This window comes from Taeniopygia guttata, chromosome 9 (genome assembly GCF_048771995.1).
Source record: "Taeniopygia guttata chromosome 9, bTaeGut7.mat, whole genome shotgun sequence".
NCBI lineage: Eukaryota > Metazoa > Chordata > Aves > Passeriformes > Estrildidae > Taeniopygia > Taeniopygia guttata.
In genome coordinates, this window is record NC_133034.1 from 13660487 (window position 1) to 13670281 (window position 9795).

Genomic DNA, 9795 nt, shown 5'->3' on the forward strand with positions numbered 1-9795 from the left:
TTTTAAAGTTGCAGCTTTATTTAAAAGAAAGTGACTTTAGAGTTTTTGGTAACATATTTTTTACACAAAATTGATACAACAAAAAATAAACTTCAGCAGTGTTCTAGAGCAGATTACAGGCTGTAAACTCATAGTCAAATGTACTATATTGGAAAAGGTAATTTTGTTCAAAGCTTATTTGCAAAACAGCACCAAGTGATCCCAAAAGTCTAGTTTTACTTGACATGCCAAAAACCTTAAACTCACACTTCCTAAGTAAGGAGTTGTTCAATCTCACTTGTATTTACAATAACAGTTTTTTATTTTTTAAATTTTTAATTTACAGTAACAGTCGTGATTAACTGTATGTAAGAAACACATCAAAATTTCCTACAATACCTTCAGTGACTAAAACTCAACTTTTGTACACCTTTGAAAGTTTTTAAGGAGTCATGGACAACAAGGTATTTGCACAAAATTAGGAATTTCCATTTACATAGAACTCAGAAGTCCCTGAAGAAATTTCAAAGCCCTGTAACAGTTCTTTTTGAACTATTTCGTTTCAGCAAATCAATTTCCTTGATCTTGGATCACATTTTTTAAACCAATGTCTGAGGTACATCAAAATTCCAACATATCAACAAGCATTACGAATAGGATCCAGCAGGGAAAGAGAAAAACCAAAACACAAGAAGCTACATAATCCTGAAATTCTTTTACCATTCTTATCACATGCTCAGTAGAAAGCAAAACTCCTCCCAAATCTCTTTTATTTCTATTTTTAAGTTGTCTGAAATCAAGTTCTCAAATAGAAAACCTGTTTTGGGAAGAAACTATCTCATTAAAAACCAATTCCTCAAACATCCCATTTTGGGGGTAACTTGGCTTCATGCAACCCTTACAGGCACAGGGAAAATACTGTCCTCAAATATTAAGGCTGCAGAGATCTACCAGATAGGGCAAAATACTAGTACTCAAATGGTGAAATAGTAGTACTGTAATTCTTGTATTTGCTCTTCTCTGCCATGCAATCACTACTGTACTTTGTAGAAGACAAGAGAGGTCTGTTTCCTCCTCTCTGCTCATCTGCTTCTCACTTTATGATTCCTGAACTAAATCTAATTTGTTTTATTATGGCTGTTCATGTAAACGTTCTAGGAACAGAATCAGCAGAAAAGGATGCTAATCCAGCAATGCCAGAAAATCTGCAACTTAAAAGTCTTCTCTAGAAACTGAAAAATCTCCTTATAAATTCCACTTCCTTTCCAGGCTCTCTGCCTTTTGCTTTCCTCTCTTAAACATCCACCAATCATCCTTTATCACTGCTCTACACCCTGTGATACCAATGTAAACAAAACCCAGTAGAATAATCAAGTTTTGCCAGAGAAAAAAAAAAGCACCATAACATAACATCTTTGCTCCTTTCAGTAAGTTATAGCAGCATTTTGAGACCAACACCTCGGCACTCTAATGCTTCAAGCCTTGCTCCCAGGTCCTCTGCAATGCTTTGGATCCTGGTATTAAAACAAAGAGGTATTGAACACAGGATGTGCTCACAGGAACGTGGATAGGAGTTTCTGTGAACTGTGTGTAACAGGCCTACTTTGTGCCTGAGGACATTTACTATGCAGATTTGGTTCTCTTGTGAGGCTGAGGAGTCACTGGCACTGAACAGTTTTGCCATAGCCACCTCTTCCAGCATCATAGTCTTGCCGATACTCATCTCGGACCTAACGAAGGGGGAAGAAAGAGAAATCCAAAAAAGACAAAGATAAACAATTTCTCAAAAACTGTTACAGCAGTAGAATACAGTCATACCGACATCACAACATGTAAGTGGCTACATGGAGCTGTCTGACCAAAGAAAAGGTAAAGTGCATCATGCAGAAGCCCAGAACAGCATCAACCAACTTCCTCTTTCATCGTGTCTGGGGACTCTCTAACCAACACAGCCCAAACAATGATCTCCAGCCTTGGGCTTTGGCAGTAGAAGCCACTGCCACCTGCTCCACTTGTGGTATGCCAACTGCTGTCCTGTGTGTTCCTGACAGCCCCTTACATTTTCTGGGCTTACTTAATAGCATTATCTCCCCAGGCAGCCAAGAGCTGTTTCTGCAAGTATTTCTAGTGAAATTTACAAAAGAGTTATTTATTCCTAGTGAATTATACTGGCATTGATCAGATGTCTTCCAGTGTTATCTTAAACAATGACGCCTAAGCTGCTACTTCTGATATTGTTCTGTGTACATTCAAAATCAAGAAGTTTGGCAAAGTCACCATTCCCTTAAAACCCCAGACTGTACAACAACCTACCTGCCCCCCTGATCGTCCACGGCCATACTGCCTGCCCTCCTTAAACCCTGCATCCCAGTCTGTCCTTATGATCCTGTCATCAAGTCTGGTCCCGTTGATGTATCGCATTGCATTTTCAGCATCTCCTCTGGCATAATACCTTACGAATATGTTAATGAAAAAAATGGACTTCGATTTTCACCACATGGGAAAATGAACAATACCAGATGGGCTACAAAACCAAGTCTTTGCTTGAACCACTTTCATGAAATTATACCACCTAAGAAAATAGTGAAAGGGTGAAACATGCAGCAATTCAAGCATTAATAAGTTTGTCAATCATGCCAACATTTAATAGAACAAAATTATATTGCCAAAGAGTGGGGAGACCCAGGCATGCTCTGTTCATGCTGCAAACTTTCACCAATCTGGTGAGTTCACTGAAAGCAGTACCAGAATGATCCTCAGAAATGTGCACATAATGAAGTCACACGACGGGGATGAAAGCCGCCAATGGAAACTTTACACGTGTGTTTTTATGAAAAGAAAGACCTTTTTACCTCGGCAAGGAGAATATGAATTTAGTGCAGAGGTCAACTACCTAAGAGCTGTCTGGGTTAAAGTATCAAAGTGAAAGCAATCTGCTAAACCCACTCCACATGCAGTGTATGCTCGAATACAGAATCACGGTTGGAAAAGACCTGTAAGATCATCAAGTCCAACCGTGAGCCCAGTCGTGCTCTCTCTCGCCAGGGTCTCCCAAAGAACGCTTTAGCAAACGATTAATTTTACCCTCGGAGAACTCCCTGGTGACTCAGAGCCTGCCGTGCAGAGCAGTTCACCCACACCCTGACCGATCCCGCCGCGCTGCACAAGGATACTCCACGAAGCAGAAGCCGCAGGCGGTTTTCTTCACTTTGTCCAGCCCCATTATGACCTTCTTAATGTCTCCGCTTTTGCCGAAGAGCTCGTGGATCTGCTCCTCCGTGGTGTAGAAGGAGAGGTTCCCCACGTACAGCGTGCAGCTCTTCCTCAGCAGCCGCTCCTGATCGTAGCGCGTCCCCTGGGCCGCAAGGACACAGCGTTACCTCGCGGCGCGGCCCGGCCCGGCCCGGCCGAACCGCGCGGCGCCCGCCCCCGGCCGCGGCTCACCCTGAAATGCTGGTCCCGGTACTGGCTGAGCTCGGCGTAGGAGTCGCTGCGCAGGATGCTCAGCGTGCCGCCGGAGCTCATGGCGGCGCTGCCCGTCCCGGCGGTGCCCGGCGGTGCCCGGCCCGGGACGCACCGACAGCCCCGGCACAGCGCACACCGACAGCCCCGGCCCGGCCGCCCCCGCCGCCTTCCCGCGCCCCGCGCACGCGCCCCGCGCCCGCCGGGTGCGCGGCCAATGGCGCGGCGATGCGCGGCTCTCGCGAGCGCGGCGGGGCGGGGCGCGCGGCGCCTCTCGCGAGCGCGGCGGCCATGGCGGTGCTGCGGGCGCTGCTGCTGCTGCTCTCCAGCCCGCGGCTCGTGGAGCGGCTCTCGGAGTCGCGGCCCATCCGCGCCGCCGCCCGGGTCACCGCCGGCGCCCTCACCCGCGGCCAGCGCCACCTGGCCCCGCGCCTGCTTCGCCTGCGCGACGCCTTCCTCGCCGAGCTCAAGGACGGCGCCCGCGCGCGGGGGTGGTCGTGGCCGCGCGGGCCGGGCCGCGGCGGCCGCCCCGGCTCAGCGCCGTGACCGCCGCTGCGAGCGGGCGGCAGCTGCGGACAGACGAGACCCGCCGCCGCTCCCCTGCGCCGAGCGCACGGAGCGCGTTGGCACCGGCGGGTGACAGCGGAGCCCCGGCAGCCGCTCCGGACCCCGGCCGGGCCCGGGCTGTGGGTGGCGAGCTGCGGACTGAACGGTGCGTTCCTCATCGCGTGGCCTGGAGCGACTCCTCGGGAAAGCATGAACGCGGGAAGCTGCTACTCGTCGGTTTCATGGATTTCCATTTCAAAGACAGTATACATGTCCCACGGTTCTCAGGAACAAACAGACTTACTTCATAATCACCCACAATGCTGTGAAGATTGTCACTTTAAGTGCTTGATAAGAAACTTAAAATAAAATCACAATTCTCAGAGGAGTACCTGTAACAATGTCTGTTTATACAGGAGTAATACTCTATATTTGACACAGTTTTGTTACAAGAAGGGTTTTAAGTGATGATGATGGACAGGATAACAGACATCTTACAGGAAGGTATAAGAGATTCAGTAGCTATCCTAAAAGCACAACTCAAGTCTATTGTAGGTTTACAGAGAAAAAAATGACCAATAGAGCCATTCTACATATAAATGAAAATACAGATACATAATGGAAAATGATACATCCATCACGTATAATACCTGGGGCAGGTTTGCTTAGGACACTGTATCTGATAACATCTATGACATTACAGCAGTTAACCTTCCTTCAGAGCATGTTTCACTGTTTGATCCAGCTGAGCAGAGGCTCAGTTAACTGGAAAGGGTAATTTCCACTCCTTTTATCATCTCAGATGAGAAGAACCTTGTACTTTGATAGTTTTCTGAATTGCTGGTAAAATTAAACCTCCTGCATGGATGGAGAAACTGCATCTACAGTGTAAATTCAAAGGTCTGGCTGGCAAGATAGAAGCAGTATATTGTTAATCTGAGCTGGTATTTGTAGTCCAGGTTCTGTTGCTGGCTCTCTGCAGGTTACCTGTGCAGTGGTAGAGAAGTAATCATCCCATGGGAATGGTGCTCCATTACATCCCCCAAGAGTTTCAAGATGTACCCCACTCAGACTGCCAGAATTTTTAAGTTTTATGAAAATAATGTTCAAGATTTAAGTTGTTTAAGAAAGCTGAAAATGGGAAGCAGGACATGGAGTACCTGCTGTGGCACACAGTTGTGTTGTCTCAGTGCAAGAGAGCAAAAAGAAAACTAACTTGGAAAATACATTTGCTGTCACAATGCTTTCACAAGCACTTACACTACTTTGTGAGTCACCAGTACAAAGACAGACACCTTCTCTCCCCCTGCCTGCCCCCAAACACACACCTTTAACTTACAGGCAGGCAGCAGTGAAGAGTGAAGGATGTAGGATGAACATATAGGCAACACAAGACAAAATGTTTTACAAGAGAACAAGAGCCATGTTCCCTAAACATCTAGGTCATACCTATAGCTTGCAAAATACAGACAAATCATTCATATATTCATTTTTCCTAGATTCTCCTTAGAGCCTGGCACTAACCTGTATTATTCTTGTCTCTGTTGAAAACCTGGCTCTTAAGACCTTATGTAAGGTTGTGTGGGTGAAGAACTGCCAGAAGCATTACCACCTTTGTGAGCAGAAATAATTCAAGTGTCAGATTTGGTTCAGAGAGAGAGAGGCTTGATCTACAACGCGTGTGCCAAGTCAGGATGTTTTGGATCCAGAAGTTCACTTAGGCAAAACCAAATACTGTAGGTCATGCTGTGCTATTGAGCGTATACATCATTGTCAGCTGAAGCCCAGTTGCTGGTGTCCAGTTTAAAAAGGGACTGCTCTCCAGTGGAAAGCCAGGATAGCAGCTGTCATTGCCACTGAGCTGAGTTAATGGGAGCAGTCAGTGCACGAGGAGGGGGCGCAGCGGATGCGGCTCCTTCCTCGGGGCTGCCTTCCCTCCACAGCAGCAGAACGGGGGCATCTCTGAGCTGTGCCGAGCCCGTTCAGAAACGCATCTGGTCCAACGGCACGGAGGATCAAATCCCTCCCAGTTCCCCGCTTTTTGTCCGCGCAGCTCCGCGATCCAGCTCCCGCAGGACCTGCCGCGCTCTGCCGGGGCGACAGTCGTGACAGAGCAGCGACGGCTGCGGGAGCGCGGCGGGAGCGCGCAGGGGAAGGCGCGCCCGAGCTGCAGCCGCGGAGCACCGCCCGCGCTTAATGCCACCTCGGTGCTGCCCTCCCGAGCTGCACGGGCGGTACGTGGGTAGCACGTTCTCGAGGATGAACTGTGGCAAGGAAGGCTCAACACGCAAAGCTTGGATTTTAGGATTTAGCACAAGTATTTAGACTGAAGCAGCCTCCATGTTCTAAATCAGATTCTGCCAGATCAGTGCTGGGGATTTTTCAAGACAGACCCGCCCCAAGGCAGTGGTGACTGCAGTCTGGTCTAATGAATTTTTAAGAACATAAAAGATTACTGAGTCAGATCAGCTTTTATCTAACATGTAACCTCTCTCCAGCAGCTGAATTAATGCCTATTATCAGTAAAACGCCCCACAGTCCCAAAACCCTGCCAGATTATTAGAGCTTTCAAAAATAAACCTCACAGGGAAATAGCTAAGCTTCAATCACAGTTTTGGTGGGCTCTGAATTCATCCTCTCTCATCAGAAGAATTACAAAAGTTCATATGAAATACCACAGGGTTGAGTAAGTCAAATTTTAAGCAGATTCTGTCCAGAACTGGCCACCCTAAGAGTGTGAGGAATGGGAATAAAGAGGTGTGGGAGAGCTCCCAGTGCCACTGCTGATGCTGAATGGGGAGTGTATGAAAGAGGAAGGTCTCACACCACCATCAGACAGCTCCCAAATGAAGTAAAGGACTAAAACTTTGTTCTCCTAAAATCTAAAGGCTCTGATGATCTCTGTTTAGCTCAAGGATGTAAAGTCCTAACTGACTCCTCCAATTTCCACTGGCTAGGACAGGTATTTGTGGTGGGTCTTCCATTGATAAGTGAGGAAATATCAAAGTCTCGTTCTTGAATGAGACACCACATTTTGTAATTGCAGCTCTGACAGTACCAGGGATTATAATAAAGATGTGGCAGTCACTGCAGGTAAAATTGCTTGCTCGCTGCTGTACTGTCTGGCAGAGGACTTCTTCTCCAGCCCCAGCCATGTCAATGACTTCCACGTGCACATCTGTCTTCTTGATATTGAGCAGAGACCTTGGAGGCATGTAGGTGTGTGCAAAGAGCAGAGTGTAGTGCCGCGGATGGCTTGAGGATGCTGGAGAATGGATGAGCTGCTCCAAGTGAAACAAACAGGGAATGAGCCCTCCCTGGTGCAAGCACCCGAACATTAGTGCCCCCAGAAGGTTGAACAGAACAACGAGGAGTTTCCATTTCACAGCTCTGTTTGGTGACGCGCTGAACAGGACCAACGGCAGGATGAGAGGGATGAGAAACCGAGGCTCCTGGTGACTGAACAGGGACAGAAATGCCAAAGGAACAAAATAAAACAGCAGCAACGTTGGACTGCCCTCAGAATGCACCAGGAACCCAGGCAGCCCATGGCAACACCATCTGACCAGCATTAACTGGTGGACATATTTCTTTAGCATTTTAAAGCCAGCACCGATGGCCAGAATGTGTAAGATACCAAACAGCATTACTCCATTGACTGTAAAATGTGTAACTCGTGGGTGACTTCCATGCAGTGCAAGATTATGAGGATTAAGATTATAGCTGAGAAAATTGAAGGGGGTTACTACCATTTTGTCATGTAGTTCAACGATTATCTCAATTAGGCTGCTCTTGTTAGTGCTGTAGAGGTTGTCTAAGCTCACGGAGGTAAAATAGAAGGTGTCAGCAGTTATGAAAACAAAAGCAGTAAAACATGCACATAGGATAAACTTCAAGAAGTGGTTTATGAGAGTTTTAATGCTCTTTCGAGAGTCAACAATTAAACCAGCCCAGTAAAGCAGGGGCATTAGAGCAAATGCCAGAAAGGTTGGCCTGTTGAAAAACCCAGCAGTTGTTATGACACCTATGAGAGAGCTGCTTGTAGGCTCTGCTGAGCAGCCACTGGACTTCCTTGAAGAAACCAGTACCATGAGAAGAGCAAAGAGAAGTCCTTCGAGTGTGTTGGTAAATGTTCTTGTATAAAACACCAGCGTGACATAGGATCCAGCAAGAAGCACCAGTGCTTTCCACGGATCCGCTCCCCAGAAAGGGGCCAATCGATAAACACTATAGTCGAGTATGAAAGAAAATATTGTAAAGAGCAGGCGAGGAGATACAAGGAGAGTGTAGCTGTTGATGCAACTTGAACATATGTCCAACTGCTGCAAAGACTTGATCACCCAGTACGTAACTCCTGATGTCATTAATGGGAAAACAACTGTTCTGCAAGGAGAGTTGGTAAGGAACTCCCATGGATAATAGACCTGTAGATTTAAAATATCTCCTACAGAGGAAGAGAAAAATACATATAGATAAAAAAAATACATATAGATAATATATTTTATTCAAAAATTCAGCATTAGGGATACTACTTGTTATAAGAGGTATCACAATACAGAGCAGCTCCTAAACTTTTGAAACTGGTGTCAATCTTGACATTTTTAGGAGCGTACCATTCATTTTTACAAAACATCGAGAAGCCTTTCACAGTAATGTGGCTCGCTGTGACAGAACAGAGCAGGAACCCACCCGCCCGGCCAGCCCTGCGGATCCTCTCTGCGGGGCTTGCGGGACTCGCCGTGCGCCAGGGCGGGATCCCTCGGGAACACCCGCCCGGCCGGCGCTGCGGGACGCGCTGCCCGCGCCGCTTCGAGCCCGCCCCGTCCCGGGCGCACGCCTTACCTGCCATGACCTCGGGCGCCTGGAAGAACTCGTCGGGGTGCAGGTACCCGCTCTGCGGCAGGAGGCACCAGCCCGCCCGCAGCGCCGCCAGCAGCACCCACAGCGCCCGCGCCACCATGGCGACCGCGGCCCCTCACAGCGCTCCGCCAGGGGGCGCGCGGCGCACGGACGAGGCGCCGCAGCGGGAGCCCGGCGCGCATGCGCAGCGCCCCCCACCCCCCCCGCCGGCTGAAAGTGACGGGATCCCGGGATCGGCGAGGCTGGGAAGGGCCCGGGATCACCGACCCGGCACCACCGTGTGAGCCGCACCACGGCCAGTCCTCCCTTAAATACCTCCCGGGCCATCCATTCCAGTGTCAGTCACCCTTTCTGTGAACTCCTCCTGATGTCCATCCTGAACTCCCCCGGCACAGTTTGTTAGTCTCAGTTCTATGAATATGTTCTCTCGGCCTGTCACGGAAGGGAGAAGAGCCCGACCCCCACCAGGCTGCTCCCTCCCATCAGGGAGTTGTAGAGTGGGATAAGTCACCCTGGAGCCTCCTCCACCCCCAGCCCCCTCAGCTGCTCCCCATGGGACTTGTGCTCCAGAGGTTCTCTGGGTGCATCCCAGCACTTCAATGCCCTTCCTGAACTGAGGGCCCAGAACTGGACACAGCACTCAAGGTGTGGCCTCACCACTGCCAAATGCAGGGGACAATCAGTGCCCTGATCCTTCTGGCCACACTGTTCCTGATACAGGCCAGACAGGATGCCACTGGCCGCCTGGGCACATGCCGGCTCCTGTTCAGCGGCTGTTCCGTAACTGACCAGAAGCGCAAGAAGCAATACAGCAGGGGCCACAGGAGCAAAAGCACAAGAAGCAATACAGCAGGGGCCACAGCTGGGCACTGCTTGCCCGTAGCCATGGGTTTGAGTGCTGGGCATGGCGCCACTGCTCCCTGCACAGACACACACCCCACCGGGCAC

At 49.1% G+C, this 9795-nt stretch overlaps 2 protein-coding genes across 3 annotated transcripts; both read right to left on the reverse strand.

Annotated features, from left to right (window-relative positions):
- LOC116808685 (nuclear cap-binding protein subunit 2) lies at positions 1–3636 on the reverse strand. 2 transcript variants are annotated; one of them, XM_032749963.3, is made up of 4 exons: positions 3424–3631; positions 3153–3334; positions 2293–2431; positions 1–1709 (listed from the first exon to the last, which is right to left on the reverse strand). In XM_032749963.3, the coding sequence occupies exons 1-4, from the start codon at positions 3502–3504 to the stop codon at positions 1638–1640; spliced, it is 474 nt and encodes a 157-aa protein (XP_032605854.1). In that variant the 5' UTR covers positions 3505–3631; the 3' UTR covers positions 1–1637. The 2 variants fall into 2 exon arrangements, with proteins under 2 accessions (XP_032605854.1, XP_032605853.1); XM_032749962.3 differs by lacking the exon at positions 1–1709 and having other exon boundaries at positions 1716–2431; positions 3424–3636.
- A 740-nt stretch (positions 3637–4376) lies between these two features.
- On the reverse strand, positions 4377–9783 carry PIGZ (phosphatidylinositol glycan anchor biosynthesis class Z). The gene is made up of 2 exons (XM_041718161.2): positions 8830–9783; positions 4377–8431 (listed from the first exon to the last, which is right to left on the reverse strand). The coding sequence occupies exons 1-2, from the start codon at positions 8945–8947 to the stop codon at positions 6870–6872; spliced, it is 1680 nt and encodes a 559-aa protein (XP_041574095.2). The 5' UTR covers positions 8948–9783; the 3' UTR covers positions 4377–6869.
- Positions 9784–9795: the final 12 nt, after the last annotated feature.

Coding starts and splice junctions, on each gene's coding strand:
- LOC116808685 (XM_032749962.3), bottom strand. CDS start 3,504: ATGAGCTCCGGCGGCACGCTGAGCATCCTGCGCAGCGACTCCTACGCC. Junction 3,335..3,423: donor ACCGGGACCAGCATTTCAGG/GTGAGCCGCGGC, acceptor CTTGCGGCCCAG/GGGACGCGCTACGATCAGGA. Junction 2,432..3,152: donor TGCGGCTTCTGCTTCGTGGA/GTATCCTTGTGC, acceptor CATATTCGTAAG/GTATTATGCCAGAGGAGATG.
- PIGZ (XM_041718161.2), bottom strand. CDS start 8,947: ATGGTGGCGCGGGCGCTGTGGGTGCTGCTGGCGGCGCTGCGGGCGGGC. Junction 8,432..8,829: donor GGCGCCCGAGGTCATGGCAG/GTAAGGCGTGCG, acceptor CTTCCTCTGTAG/GAGATATTTTAAATCTACAG.